Source organism: Microtus pennsylvanicus, chromosome 4, assembly GCF_037038515.1.
Source record: "Microtus pennsylvanicus isolate mMicPen1 chromosome 4, mMicPen1.hap1, whole genome shotgun sequence".
Taxonomy (NCBI): domain Eukaryota; kingdom Metazoa; phylum Chordata; class Mammalia; order Rodentia; family Cricetidae; genus Microtus; species Microtus pennsylvanicus.
The window spans coordinates 21,942,162-21,958,061 of NC_134582.1; the positions used below are offsets into that span (position 1 = coordinate 21,942,162).

Consider the following 15,900-nt stretch of genomic DNA (forward strand, 5'->3'; position numbering starts at 1 on the left):
ATGCTACATCATCTAGTTACCCCCCCCAGTTTACGTCATCCAGTCCCCCTCCAGTTTACGTCATCCAGTCACCCTCTAGTTTGTGTCTCTGATCATCACAGTATTTGTTTGAAAACAAAACCTTACTTAAGGGGAGACAATTTTTTAATTAAAGAAAAACTATTTTGGCTAGATAGAGTGACACGTGCCTTTAATCACACCACCGTGGAGAGCGGAGGGCAAAGGCAGGTGGATCTTGATGTGTTTGAGGTCAGACTGTTCTACATAGCAAATTAGAGGTTAGCAGGGGCTATTTAGTGCGAGTCTGTTTCAAAAAAATAAAAAGTTTTTAAAATCTTAGTAATCTATTCTAGACACATCCTACCAATGAGTAAGAAAGGCCTTCTTCATGTCTGAGATATTATAATAATTAAAAATAAGCTAATTTATATCTTTGCATCTACAAGCTATGCATAGTTATCTAATTACACTTAATTACTAAACAGATATCGATTTTAAGGGAATCCTTTATGAATTGTTTATTTTTTGTTGTTTTTAAGTATATGAGCATGTGTGAGTATGTGAGAGAGAAAGAACAAGATTTGCACAAATAAGTGAAGTGCCATGAAAAGGCAAGGGCATGGGAATTCCCTGGAGCTGGAGTTAGAGTTGTGACCTGATGTGGGTGATGGAAACCAAACTCCAGTCTCTTTATTAGCAACTAGAAGACTGGGTACTTTTAAATGGTTAAGTCATCTCCCCAGCCCCAAAGATGGAGTTTAATCATGTTTTAAATTATTAGAAATGTTTGGGAATGAAGAACCATCCACCTTCTTCCACATCTGTTCTTCAAGCTGGATGATCTTTAGTCTAAGAACATTTTAAATGTAAGTCTCACCATCTTTTGCAGCAAACTATAAAGTCCCTCCACAGTATTATAAAAGAGAAGCATGCCTACAGACTTGACATCGACTGTGGGACAAGTTTTTATGGGACAAGTTTTTAAAACAAACAATAGCAGGAGGTGATTGTGATTGTTTTCATCTCTTAATCAAGCAAACAAAATCTTTGAGGGGTAAGTTTTATAGAAGAAACAGAAAACATGTACAAGAAAATTACAAAAATCCTAAGTACTGTTACAGATGACTGGATTGGCATTTAACAGGCTGAAAGAAACCAGATCAATCTCAATCTCGCTGGGGTCAATTCGGGTGTTCAAACAAAGAGAAATTTTTTTCATTACATTTGTGTGCTAGAAGTGCTAAAAATATTTACAGTGTCTGCAAATGTCATGTACAATGAAGCTTTAATACATATTCATATCAAAACATGTTTAATAAATAAAGGCACCCAGTCAATAGAGCAACATCTCCAGAGAATAATAAAGGACAGAATACTGCATTTAAAAAGCAGCGGGAGAAGGATGGAAAGATTTTAGGAAAAGGTATTTAGAGTAATTGGAGAACTTTAATCCCACAATGTGTAAGTAATACTAGAACAAAAGCTGCCATTAGCTATTATAATAATCATGACAGAAAACAGGGCAGCAGGCATGATGCTGAAGAAGTAGCTGACAGCCATCCTCACAAGTAGGAGGCAGCCAGAGAGAACTAACTGAAATGGTGTTGACTTTTGAAAGCTCACAGCCCACTACCTGGGGCACACCTCCTTCCATAAGGTCATACCTCCTAATCCTTCCAAAAACAGTTCCACCAACTGGGGACCAAATATTCAGATATATGAACCTAAAGGGACCATTCTCCTTCAGAATTTATACTTGCTTTATTAGAAAAACATGTTCCAGTGTCCACAGGAAAGTCTTTATTTCCAACAGCATTATAAATTTTTGTCTTCTGCAAATGAGCAAGAAAATGATAAGACAAATCAATACCACCTTCTTTGTAGTGAGTGATATTAGCTCATTTATTATCACAAAGGCCACTAGAAACCCAGCCGAAGATATTACCAGGCATTTCCATTTAAATATCACTTTAAAAAAAAGAATGTATCAAAGGCTGAGCGAGTGGTTCTCTTTTATAAAATAGCCCCCACAGGCTTAAGTGCTTCCATGCTTACAGCCAGCAGTAAACATGCACACGTATCTCACAGAAAGTCAGGAACTCCTCCCAGGTGTCTGAATATAGACTGCAGATCTGGAAGAAATTTGGTTGCATTGCATTGAAGAAACAGAGACAATGGCAGACATGTGACAGACTTGTGAAAAAGAAAAAGAAGGAAATTACCAAAATTATTGTAAGCCCTTCGAGTCCAATAGCTCTACAGAAAAGGCCCGAATGGAGTGAGATAGAGACAGCCATGCAAGGAGGCCCACACTAGCGGGTGCTGTACACTGCTCTACACACTGCACTACAGGGATCCAAACACAGCCTGGACTCTTGGTGGCAGAGTGGACAGTGTTGATCCTCAGAAGCGTGCACTCACACAACTAACGCTGCCAAGTTCTCTGACCACATCACTGATTACACAGTTTCTCTTATATTGCTTCAACTAAGTCTGGATAACCAACCTACACAAAAATGCTTTCATTTTTAACTGGCTATTTTACTACTGTAGCTCCCAAGACTACTGAATACATAAAAGGAAAATCACAAAAATATTAAATAATGCCTAAAAAAATCATTTCAAATCAATGGGATATTCTTTTAGAAAGCTATAGCTCTTTAAGTAGAAATTCCATTGGGTTGGTGGCCAAACAAAGATAAGAAGAATCATTTATTGTTGCTAAATACAAGATCAATCTAGGGTGTTTAAAATTAAGCTCAACTCCTATGACATTCTAGAAGAAAAATGAGGAAAAAATATCCAATTCCCAAGGAAACACTGTGAGCAAATGCAATATAGTGTACTTTGAATAAATATAGTATATCTGAACATAAAAGATTTCTGCCTCCCAGTACATAAGAGGTGCTCATACATAAGAACTCAGTATACAATGACTACAGTTTCTTCAGATGGTCCTAAAAGAAGCATGCCCTTTAATCGCAAATGATTTATAAAACAGAAATTATAAGAGGTATTTAACCAAATAATTGTCCCTTTATTTCACTAATTTTAACTAGTATATTGTTGCTTAAAAAGAAAGGTGCCCAGAATGCCATAAAACAAACAAACAAAAAAATAACAACAATAACAACAAAAAAGGTGACCCCCAGCAGGCATAGAGTGAGAGCCCCACAAGGCGCTTACTCTAAAGCTCTGTCGGGTGCCTTGCCATCTGGCAGCTTTCATTCTTGGCCAACTCACTCTTACCGGATACTGAACTAGAATAAGCTAGATGACCTGGCTTCCTAATTTCCACAGTAGTGCAGATGCCAATCAGAAACCAGGAAGGAGGCCATTAGGAGTGAAACAAAACAGCTCAATAGCAATAAAAATTCAACACATTTACTAAACAACAACAACAAGACAAAGAAGGGAAAGTTCTAAGAAATAAAACATGAAATGTAAGAGGCACAACAACCTAGGGTGTCTTCATCAAGAGGTTGCCTGTGACAACAAGAAGGCAGTAGTCACTCCACAATATGGTCTAAAATGACAGCCTCTGCATAGAATAAATGTTTTTTAAACTATTTCAACCAAAACAGATTTATAAAAATATCCTGAGCATCTATTTAGTAATTTGGAGAATTTTTCAGTATCCAGAAAAATCATTCCCCTAATATGGTTATCTCTGAAATTTCCAAACATGGAATAAAAATGTAAAGGAAAGAGGGAAAATAGAAAGGAGAAAGGGAAGGAGAGGAAGGCCATGTAGTTTAACGCCCTTGAGAGCTGGAGCCAGATTCAATTAAATCACGTGTGTCAAACCCCTTTCTAGTCTCTCCTGCCTTCTTCCCACCACCAATTCTGGCATTATCTGCACACTGGAGAACACACTAGCATTAGGGACAGTTTACCAGCTACACTTTCTATGCATGTGGCACATACAGCACCCTCTTAGCTCAAGCCTACTGTTGGTTCATCCACATTTGTGCCCAGAGTGACTCTACTTTATAATACCAGAAATGAAACTTAGTTCCCGGTTAAGAAGAGATATTACAGTATGGTTTTTTGGAAGTCAAACCCAAACATTTTCTAACAGTGTCTTTTGTTGAACAAAGAAATCCTATTGTCTTCATGGTTGAGAAAAAGAGGAGCCTGATCCAGGCAATCTAACAAAAAGGAAGTTAAAAGGGCAGGGGCTCGAAAAGAACAAAGGATTGAGCTTTCTGATAATATCAATATGTATTAAACACAATATATTACACATTTTTCTATCAATACCGGAGAAGACAACCTTACAAATTAATAGTAGGTTGTCCAGAAGTGTCTAAAATCACAGCAGCTACACATCAGGAGAGATTTTTCATTTATGTGATAGTGAATTTTATATCTGATGTTTTTGAAGCTGGAAGAGATGAGCACTGTGAGGAAGCAGAATACAATGTAGGAGAAATAATTACGCCTGTGACCTAATGCCCCTTAAGGTCAAACTGTATTACAGGCCAGAAGAAATCAGGACCCATCAGCATTTACTTCAGAGAAGTCAGCGACTGGAATGGAGGACAAATGTGGGCATATTTCATAAACAGCAGGTGCTTGACCTCATAAAAAAGTCAATTATCAAAATGCTACATGTAGAATGTCACAAGTAAGAAATATGTAAAAGTAGGTTCTGATAAACATCTTTAATTCAGAATAGATCTCAGGCAACATTTATCTTTATCTACACCATGATTTAAAAGATTCAAAAAAATAAAATTAATCCCCTTTTAGTAAAATTATTAGAATTCTATATAGAAGCACTAGAACATAAAAAGTGATACCCAGCAAACCAATGATGACTCAGAAAAGCTGTACAATATTCCCATACGTCAGTGTTGCAGAATGTATGTTGTATTTAGTATTAGGATGGGAAACAGTGTAAGTATCCTTAAATTTCCTACCAAAAAGTCGGAAGCAGAACTTTACATATTTTTTGATATTTACAAAGGATGAAACAATGATTCCTGATTGGTTAAAGGCAAAACTATATCACCTACAACAAAAGTCTCATGCCATTCAAGAGCTGAGAACTTTGCGGTCTTATGAAAATGTGTGGCTATCGGTTAAGGCAGGCTGCTGATGCTTCTTCTTTCCCAGTGACTGCTAGTCTACTACCAGGATCCCCAGAAACAGAAATTTAAATGAGTGCTGAAGCAGCAGGATAGGGAAAGGAAAAGTACAGACAGGAGCTGGGATAGAAGGGCTGCCTGCCTGTGACCACCACTTGTATCCTCTACTGTAACGGGTGCTCTGCAGAAGCACCACTACTGCTCTCAGGAACCCCAAGAAGAGCACCAAGCCTAGCCCATCATTTCCTGCAAGAAGCTTTTTAGTGGTCTATTATACACCATACCTATATAAAATTCAGAGAGTATTATCAACACGGCCAGTTGGCATGGTTTTTATTCTCAGTCCAATCCCTTCCTGACAGGGAACTTAGCTGAAGCTGCTAGCTACTTAACCTGGATCTCAAAGATAAGAGGTTATCACAATCCAAGAGCTCTCCAAGAAGAACGCTTTCTGGATTTCAGAAAAATAATTAATAAAGGCATTCTTCTAAAATAACCAGGCATAACTTAGGCATTTGCAATATCGCTCGTGTAATTATTGCATATCTTTAAATACGTAGAATGGTTAAATTATAAGACAATTGCTGGTGCGTGGTGTACTTTCCAGATAGACTCTAACATGTTCTAGATTTCAGTGACTAAGATGCACATGCCAGGAACAGGTTCTGTTTGTCAAACACCCTTTAAACCCACAGTGGGGGTCACCTCCACAAACACTGGCAGCACTGGTGGAAGAGGCTTCACTACAAGCAGGTGGACAGCAGGTGTGGGCTGCCCACCAGCTGGCTCTGTAACCTTTGATCCCCTAGGACAGAAAATCTGTTCGCCAGCCCTATGTGGTCATTCCTCATTTGTTAAATGCTTTCTTCTCCTTTAATACGTCCAGAATCCCTATTCCTTTGGCTTGATTCCCTTTTATTAAAACAGAAAGCTCTCAATAAAAAAGTAAAACTAATTCGACACTCAGCATTAGAGTTCCAGAATTGATTAGCATATTGAATCAAAAGTTGATAATGTGTGGTGTTTCAGTTACATTTAGTAGAATGTATGTCTATTTATTCTTGCACACACACACACACAATCACAATAGGGGATAAAATTCAAATTTTAGGTAATCCAGCATTCACATAATTTTTGAGGTACTCAAATAGTATACTCAAGTAAAAAGGATTTAATTACAAAACAGGAAAAATTTAAACTTAATTAGGAGCAAATTACTCTATACTTAAACAATAATGAAAAATACCAGAGAGTACTTTTCTAACAGTTATTTTTCTGCTTCATTTTGTGCTACAGTTACACATGACTGGGAAAGACATCATTTTACAGCAGTAGCAGGCAAGCCAACTGACTAGTCTATTTATTCTTACTTATATACCCTCAGCTAAGATCTCAGGATGCTGGAGTAAGCCAGGTAGAATAAACAGAGGGTAAGAAAAGTGAGTTTTGTGGTCTAGCAGTCACTTAAGTGCCGGAAGGAACTTCAGACAAATTTTCAGATCCTTAGCCTATTACCTCATGTGAAAGAAAACAAACTGCAGGGTGTGGCAACAACAGTATCTACTTTACCAGGTTATCAGACTGGTTAAATTAAAGGCACAGACCTGAGCTGGAGGGATGGCTAGGGGTCAAGAGTACTGGCTGCTCTTACAAAAAACCCAGGTTCAATTTACAGCACCCACATGGCAGCTCACAACTGTCTGTAACTCTAGTTCCAGGGGATCCTACACTCTCACACAGATATACACGCAGGCAAAACAACAATATACGTAGAAATACAATTTTAAAAAAAAAAAGAAGAAGAAGAAGAAAAAAGTTGGATGGTGGTGGCACGTGTCTTTAATCCCAGCACTCAGGAAGCAGAGGCAGGTGCATCTTTGAGTTCAAGGCCAGCCTGGTCTACAGAGTGAGTTCCAGGATAGCTAGGACTATTTTACAGAGAAACCCTGCCTCAGACCAAAAAATAAAAAAAAAAATTAAAAAAATTTAAAAATCAACTCTGCAAGTACTAAGCAAAAATCTGATATAGAGAAAGTTTCTAAACAATTGTGATCATTAATACTCTTTGTTTACATTATCCTCCCTGGACCCACTAACAGATACCTCATGGCACATACATTTCTACCACTGCTCTGGGGAATAATTAGTGTCTATATTATACCTTTAATTTGTAGCAAAGCCATTCTCTTCTTTCTAGGAGCAAAATAAAATAGATATAACAAATAATGCTATCTCTTTTTCCAAACTGTCAATAGTACAACTCAGTACTAATTTTTAACATTTTTCTTAGTTGTTCTTTTTTTTTTACTTTATATCAGAATTTAATTTAATTTATCCTATGTGGATTTTTGGTAGAACTAAATATCAGTCTAGTAGTTTAACTATATGAATCAAAGTGTTTTGTTTAAACAGTGATTTATTGTAATTCTTTTTGTTGTTGTTATTTTTGGTTTTTTGAGACAGGGTTTCTCTGTAGCTTTGGAGCCTGTCCCGGAACTAGCTCTTGTAGGCCAGGCTGGCCTCGAACTCACAGAGATCCACCTACCTCTGCCTCTCGAGTGCTGGGATTAAAGGCATACACCACCACTACCTCGTGATTTATTGTAATTCTTGAGGTAAACAACAAATTCTAAAATTGTAACTCGAAACTAAGCATTTAAATTTCAGATGACAGAGCCGATAATAGGTAACATCTTCTTCAGCGTCATTAACAGTCTGATTTTAAAACACTAGCAATTTCCCGGCTATAGGGCTTAAAGACTCAGAAGGGATCTGTAGAGTGCCAATGGGCTGGTAGAAATGGCAGCTTGCCGTCCTGTAGGAAGATGTGACTCCCTACATTTCACTGTTTGCCTTTCTCCATCTGAGTCTCCCCCTCAAGACCAGAGCCTGTAATTTCCTATTGAAATGTTCTAGAAGATCTGTATTCTGTAGAATGAGCATGTATTAAAAACGTTTCACGAGGTCAGCTATACAATAAGAAAGAAGGTCACGTGTTTGGAATATTTTTGCATGTTTGCTTTGGTTTTCTTGCTTCACAGATCCCTTCTGGTTCTTTTCTTAGCTCTTTAAATGCAATCTCTTATCGGGCCTTGGAAACTTCTTTCGCTCGACTTGCCCACATTTATATCTGGTTTCCATTTCCCTTTTTGTGGCAGCTAAATAAAGATGTCTTGAAAAAGACGTTTCTGATTTATTTGCTTTTATATTTTTTAATGCAATTTTCCTCTTAAAAGAGTCTACAGTGACTTGCTATTGTGTAGAATGACCTTCAGGCTACTCTTGAGTACCTCACTCATAGTTTGTCCTCAATTGTGAAGATTGTTTTAAAAATTAATTATGTATATGAATATATATATATATACAAAATTACATAACTTTACATGTTTATTTATTTATAACTTATTTAAATTGTATATATAAATGTGTGTGGGCCCCTTTGCTGAGGGCAGAGAACAAAGAGAGGCATCTTCCTGAATGGATCTTCACATTATCTTTCTAACAAGCTTTCTCACTAAATATGGGGCTCACCGATTTGGTTGGTGCACCAAGGATGCCCTATTCCCTGCTTTTCCAGGGAGAGGATTACAATGGTACACCAGGTCCTCATGCTTGTATGGAAAGCGCTTAACCAACCAAGCCATCTTCCCAGACCCTTGAGGAAGTTTTATTCAGCAAGGTTTATGTCACAGTGAACCATCAGAATCTACTTTCTAATGTTAAGGCTCACATCAGGAACAAGGAGCATGTTTGAGATTACTTAGATTACTTATTCAAATATTCCAAAGGTGGGTTTTTTTTTTTGCTTTTCTTTTTTTTCTTTCTTTTTTTTTTCTTCCTTTCTTTTTTTTTTCTTTTCTTTTCTTCCTTTCTTTCTTTCTTGTTTGTATATTCTGGAAACTTACTTTTAAATTTTTTATTTTGTCCTTTTGTTAGGCAAGCACTCTACCATTAAACTACAGTCCCTAGGCCTAAATTTTTTATATAAAAATTGTCAAAAGAATTTTAAGCCTACTATCTTTAAAAAGTAAATGTATGTTAGAGGTTCTAAATTATTTTTTCTTAAGGAAGGAAAGTTTATTAGCTGCTGGCTTCAGGAATGCCAATCAGACATAGCAAGGAGGCATGGTGGAGCTGAGCTGCTCACACCACGGCAGACAGGAGGCAGAAAGGAAATTCTGAAATTAGGCTGAGTTCCTAGATTTGGAGGGTTTGCTTCTGTTGTTTGTTTTCATTTTTGCTATTGTTGATGTCGTTGCTTTGACTTAATCTACTTTTGTGTAAAATGTTTTACATTCACTCAGTAAATATCGAGGTACTCAGATGAGTTTTAATTAGAATTGTTATGCCCCTGATGTCATGTGAACGAGACCACACTTGTCTCAAGTATTTATTTACTCAACAAATCAATAGTGCTCACTGTGAGCTAGGTACCAATCTCAACAAGGGTCGGCTCACTCCATACCCATTACAACTCTATAAAACCTCTATCATCTTGATTTTTAACTGAAAAGATTGAGGCCAATAAACTCTAGCAGAGTCCCCCGGGTCACATGCCTAATTAAACAGCACAGGTCAACACGGGCTGATCTGGCAACCAAGTCAGCTTTAACAGTTAACAACGTTTAAGAATTCCTTTCGCCTCGCCTCTTCACCAGGGCATGTGCTGCTAGAATAACACGTGGGGTGGGCACGATGCGGGTAAGTACTTAACTACACCAACAACTGACAGTGGGGAAGACTGTAAACTCCGGGCCTAATTTCATAGTAAAACGTTTTTTAAAGTTTAACTAAGATTTTATGTTAAAAACTGAAGCTAGCTTATAACATAAATCAAAATAAAATTTTAATTAACATTTTTAGAAAAATGAATACTTTAGTAAACTGAAGACAAACATTTTTACCAGAGAGAAAAATTATGCTAACAAATACAACCTTTTTCCCAATGAATTTAACCTAATAGCATGAGTAAAAAGGCTGTATTTTCAACAGTTCCCAAAAAGACAATAATTTTCCCAATTTGTTCAAATCAAAGTTATTTGAAAGACTCACCTGCCACAATTCTTGCTAATTTTCTCTTTTCCCATTGTGCACAGGTGTAACTTTACTAAATCTCTGTTTTTTCAAGTATCAATGTAATGTTAAAAAGTGTCTGCACTTCATAACACAAGATCAATATGGACCAAGTAGAAACCACAAGGTCAACAAAACAACATGCAGAGGAAAGAGTTAGGGTTAAATAGAGTAGGGATTGCTTTTGTCAGTAGGGATTAGCATTACAAACAGTCAGGTCATTAGTGGATATTTTGATATTTGCTTTATCATGCTCATTTAAACTGTCATACTCTAAACTACCAAGACTCAAATCAGAAAGACTGGGGTTTAAGCATCCCTTCCTCTCACTTTTGTTCATGTCACAAAGCATGAACACTTCTGAGACTGGTACTCAGAATCCTCCCAAGTTTTCCAGAAAAGTATGAAAACTCTTACGTGATATGACATGGTCCATATATTGAGGTAAATAAGGAGCCCAGGTATCAATCGTTTCCTTTCGTCCTGCCTGCTCAATTCTTCTCAGCTCTGCTAGAAGCAGGGCCTGCGCCGCCTCTCTCACCTAAGAGAATCACAGAAATAAATGACAAAAAGCATGTCAGTTGGTGAAGTGACGGCCACAAACCAGAAAGTTTATAGTAATATAAAAATCAGAAAACACAGAAAGCATATTTATTTACATGAGAAAAAACGTACAAATCAAATAAGAAAGTGAGTAGCTTGGAACGATGAAATTAAATGATAGCATTTTACACATGATCCAAGATGCTTTCATTCAAAAATATTTTTAAACTAATGGAAAGATATCTAATCAACTTTATGTTTAAAATTTGATTTTCTAAAGTGTTCTTATACTATAAAACAGCATCTTTAATTATTAAATTTCCAAGTAACTATTATTGTTAAAGAAAATCAATGTTAGGAGCAGTAAATTGTTTTCCCCAATACCCCAAAGAAACTTAACCTTATCTAGTAAATTCTTTAAATATGACAATTTTGGTTGGAGCTAAGGGAAGGGGATGAAGGCAGCCAAATACATTAAAGCTATTCACGGGAAATAATGTTTGAGTCAACAGGCCAGAGAGATGACAGAGGTCTTCAAAATATTATTTCTTGATTTGAAATTTACATTTCACCAAGCCTTTTTACTATTTGTTATCTACTTTATCATATCAACATTGCCTCAAGCATTGATCTTTTATATAATCCAATAGGTATAAATCCACATGATTCACATATACCTAGACACAAACAAAATGGGTAAATAGATTCCTGTGTAACCTCTTTCAGGTTATATAGAAGGAGTCATTTTTCAAAATCATATCAATTTTTCTTTCAATTGGCTATGCAACCTTTGTATTTTGCGTTTTAATTTCAGGGTTTTTAACAAAAATACCACAGACATAAACCCAAAAACGCTAGTCTATTTTTAAGCAAAGTACTAATCAATTTATTCAATTTATTAACTATTTATGGCTTAAGGAAAAATTCAGCCTCATCTAAAGAAGAGTTTAAGTAAAACATTCTTTATAAATATACTGTCTTTTAAAGGGAACTAAAAAATTATTCAATGAAAACTTTACTATACTTCAGTTCTGTTTGAAGTTGAGTCAACAGATACCAGACCAAGCAAATATCTTAAAAGTATTATGATGCTTCAGCCAACAAAAAGCCAGAAATACAGCGGTCCTATCAAATCATATCTGAATGACATCACAGTAATTTATTGAGTATACAAATGTACAATCTATGATGTTCATGTAGCAAAACTGCCTAGCAACATGTATGTTCTCATAAGAATTACATTATTGTCTCTAAAATGTTTTCCAAATAGACTAAGCAAAGTATCCAGGGTCAAAAAGTTAGTAATTGTTTCACTAACATTTAACCCAACTCTTTTTAAATTCCAAAACTGTCTTGCTGCCAGGCGGTGGTGGTGCACACCTTTAATCCCAGCACTCGGGAGGCAGAGGCAGGCGGATCTCTGGGAGTTCGAGGCCAGCCTGGTCTACAAGAGCTAGTTCCAGGACAGGCACCAAAGCTACAGAGAAACACTGTCTCGAAAAAAACTAAAAACAAAAACAAAAAACAAAACTGTCTTGCTTTACCAGAACACAGGACTTTCTATTGGTCTCTGACTACTCACTTGGAATTTGTTGGAAGGGATTATTATACTAAATATGGATACATGTCTTTGTCATGTGGCTGCATTTTTCTATGGAAACCAATTCTTAAGACATAATTCTAAAAGGTATGTGGAACTTTTAATGAAACACTCAATAAATTTCTAAGAGTAAATAAATAAACAAGCTAGAAAGTTTACTGCTTACTATAGAAACAAAGGAGGAAAACCATGGAACTCTAGAATCCACATTTTCCACAATGGAATGAGTAAGTGATAGGACAAATGAGATAAGTATTACTTTTGTTTATTGAAGTATTTTTATTTTCCTTATAACTTCATCATTACCTCCAAGCATCGATCTTGCCATCTTCGAGCCAGCATCTCCAGAAGAGGAGGTCTGAATTTATCCAGTCCCAGCAGGTCTGGCAGCATAACGCAGTGCATGGCAGCTAACTGGCTCCATCCTACCAAAATGTGACGTACAGCAAAACTTTAGACATCTCGGTATTCTCCAGCAAATATAAAGCTTTATTAATGAATACTTATCAAAAACAAAAAGGGAAAATCTATAAAATGATGCTATAAATCATTTTAGTTTAATATTATTATGTATCAAAACATCATAAAATGTATTTCACCCCTAAATCATGTATTTGGTAACCTATAAGAACTGTGTAGATTTTAAAACCAATAAGAACAATTTTCCACACAAAGTTTTGCCAAATTTTCATTGAAAACATATTTTTAGAAATATTTTCTAAAATAAACATATTAGAAGATAGGAAAACATAGAAATAAATGCATGTGAGATACATTTAGACATATGAACTTGTTGTCATGAAAAGGACATTCTCAGATATTCATCATAGGTTCAGTCACTTGAGGCATGGTCATCTGTGAGCTGCCAACATACCAGCCAAAAGGGGAGCCTTCCCTTGTTAGGACCTTTAATTAAGATAGTTAATGAACCCCTCTCTTCCTAATGAATCAGAAACTTAGTCACAAAGCTAAAATTGCATAACGTTAATTTTTAATGAAAACATTACACACAAAAACTTGACAATTCAAAATTTACAGTCTTAAATATCACTTTCCAACTTAAAGAAAATATTTTTTTTCAAATTTCTGATTCTTGATAGGAAATCTAATTATTTGGTAAAGACATGTGTTACATACCACTATACTCATATACATATATTGTCTGTGAGCACAGAAATTTAACAGTTCTGTGCTTTGAAAGAATTAAAACTGTATTCTTCTAAGTTAATAATGAAACCCTATGATAAAATATAGAGTGATCTCTGAAACTGTTAAAAAAGAGAGAGGAGTCACCTAGTTAAGATTTATCCATTCAGTAAAGAAATTCTCATCAACAGGTAATAAATATGTGATTACATTAATTTAGATGATGAACATACATTTAATATTAAAATTTATAACATATAAGTAGATACACATATATCACTAATGTGTAATTTCTTAATATGTTTTAATGATTCACTACGTCTTAATGAACTACTTATGAGTCAACTTTAGCACATGATGATTCTTATAAAAGCCCTACAGCATATTTTAAATTAATGTTTCTTTTAAAATGGCTCAACAAATATTATTCTGATTATTCCAATCCAGCCTTCACATTCAAGCTCTAGCATAGTCCTCTGATAGAGAAACCAAAAGGACAATGATACTGTCATTTTAAGTTCCATTCTTTCTTCCCTGGGAGCACTACTTGTAACAGGGGCTCTGTGCTTCACACACAATCAACATCCCTTTGTCTTAATGGCCTTGCAATATTAACTTTGGTGAAGAGTCGGAATTATTTTCAGTGCTATTTTTGATTTTATAAAGTTCCTCCTTTTTATTTTACACAAACTAGGAAAGGTAGAGACCATACAGGAGAAAGTGGATATAACGCAGAGCCCACAAGTTCCAATACTTTTCAGGTTCAACGATGTTAAGAGAGTTCGAAACAGCCAATGTTTGCAGATTCCATTCTCAATTTCAAAGCTCCAAAATTACATTCCATTTGTGTAACTACACAACAAGAAGGATGTTAGGCCAACTGAACTCACAATCTGTGCCTCTGCCTGGAGCAGAAACAGTACAAGAATAGGTGAACTCTTATTGGCTTACGTAATCAGTCTGAAGACTTTTCAGTTGAGAATGTCAATTAACAGACTTACTCATCTTTGGCTAGTGTATACGGTTGTGTAAAGACAGCACATTGTGTCTCTCATACACTAATCGTACATATAAAATAAGTTTATTATTGTTAATGCCACAAATCAAATGGCAAAAACCACTCTGACAAGCAATTCACCTTATAAGCAAGCTTAGCATCCCTGCTCTCTGTAGCTGTGTGGGTGATGGCAGACAAGGTTCACTCTAGGAAGGAGGAACATCACATTTTCTACATTTGGCTCCTGGCACTGGGTTCAGCAAATAAAGTTACAAAATGGGAACCCCAGGACTCATATAAAATAAAGCAGATGGAGGTATAAATCAGATTTAAAAAAAAAAAGAATAAGTCTATCAGGCCAAAGCAGAGGCAGAAAGGAAGTTGATACAAAGAGAGAGAATACCTTCATTTACTAAGAAACAGGTATGTAAAGCGGTAGAGGCAGAGTCAGAGCCAGAGTGATCAGCGTCAGACCGAGCAGAAACGACAGGTGCAGCGACTTGCAGAGAAAAATAGGAGAAATAAAGAGGAAAGAATTGAGGGTCAGCAGTTTCTGAAAAAAAGCTTAGTATTAGTGAAGAATGAAAACAAAGTTAGCAAAATATAGTGAACATACAACTAAAAAATGATGTTTTATTTGGAAAGGAAGGCTCATTAGAAGCTCCACAGAGACAGAGCACCTCTTTGAATGGTGATCTCAAAGTAGTTCAACTTTCGCTCAAAGCTGAGACCTTTTTTACTATAAGTCCACAACAAAGAAAAATCTTATAAAAATATAACCACAAAACAAGAAAAACTACATTAAGAATAAACAGAAATGTAATTCAGTGTTTAAATATATAAGAGAAAACTTTATGAGGCCTTCATATTGCTGATCATGTTTTTAGAAGTTTATTCTCTAATATTATGTGTAAACTATTTTTAAAACTCTCAACAGAAAACTAAATGGCATTTTGACTGTCTATACTTACATAAGAACTCAATTTCAAGTATACCAACTTGTAGAAAACACACACAGTACACCATATTGAACTCTTCTTGGAAGACTCAATAGTTTCATTCACTTTAAAACTAGATGCACTAAAACCATCATGCACATTGTGATTCCTACACAAGGGATGAACCAACCCCTCTCCAACCCCAAAAGGTTGTACTCGTAGGAAAATGTTGCAGCTTAAATTAGCATATGAAAAAGCCAAAGGCCCTTAAGGCCTACACCTTCTACAACTAGAGGTCAATGGTAAAATTTAGATGTCATCATTTGTCATTTCCTTCCTATGAAGAAATTACCATATGTCATGCACTGGGCAGCAAAGGGTGTGTGCTCCTGAGTAGATCAGGCATGGTCTGCTAGATGACATGTTTGCTTTTCATGCCATGAGGCTCTTTTGTTATGATACGACTGCTGCAGAAAGACAACTTTTTTATAATTTTCACCAGAATGTCAC

At 36.0% G+C, this 15,900-nt stretch overlaps 1 protein-coding gene across 3 annotated transcripts in view; it reads right to left on the reverse strand.

The window, feature by feature from the left end:
• Wdr7 (WD repeat domain 7) overlaps nt 1–15,900 on the reverse strand; it is a 277,322-nt gene that overhangs the window by 184,108 nt on the left and 77,314 nt on the right. For 2 of the 3 annotated variants that reach the window (XM_075968485.1, XM_075968488.1), the window contains exons 17-19: nt 14,856–14,951; nt 12,616–12,734; nt 10,584–10,707 (exon numbers count right to left, since the gene is read on the reverse strand). In XM_075968485.1, the coding sequence (XP_075824600.1) occupies nt 10,584–10,707; nt 12,616–12,734; nt 14,856–14,951 (339 nt within the window). The remainder of the gene's footprint in view (nt 1–10,583; nt 10,708–12,615; nt 12,735–14,855; nt 14,952–15,900) is intronic. The other variant, XM_075968486.1, reaches the window with a different exon arrangement.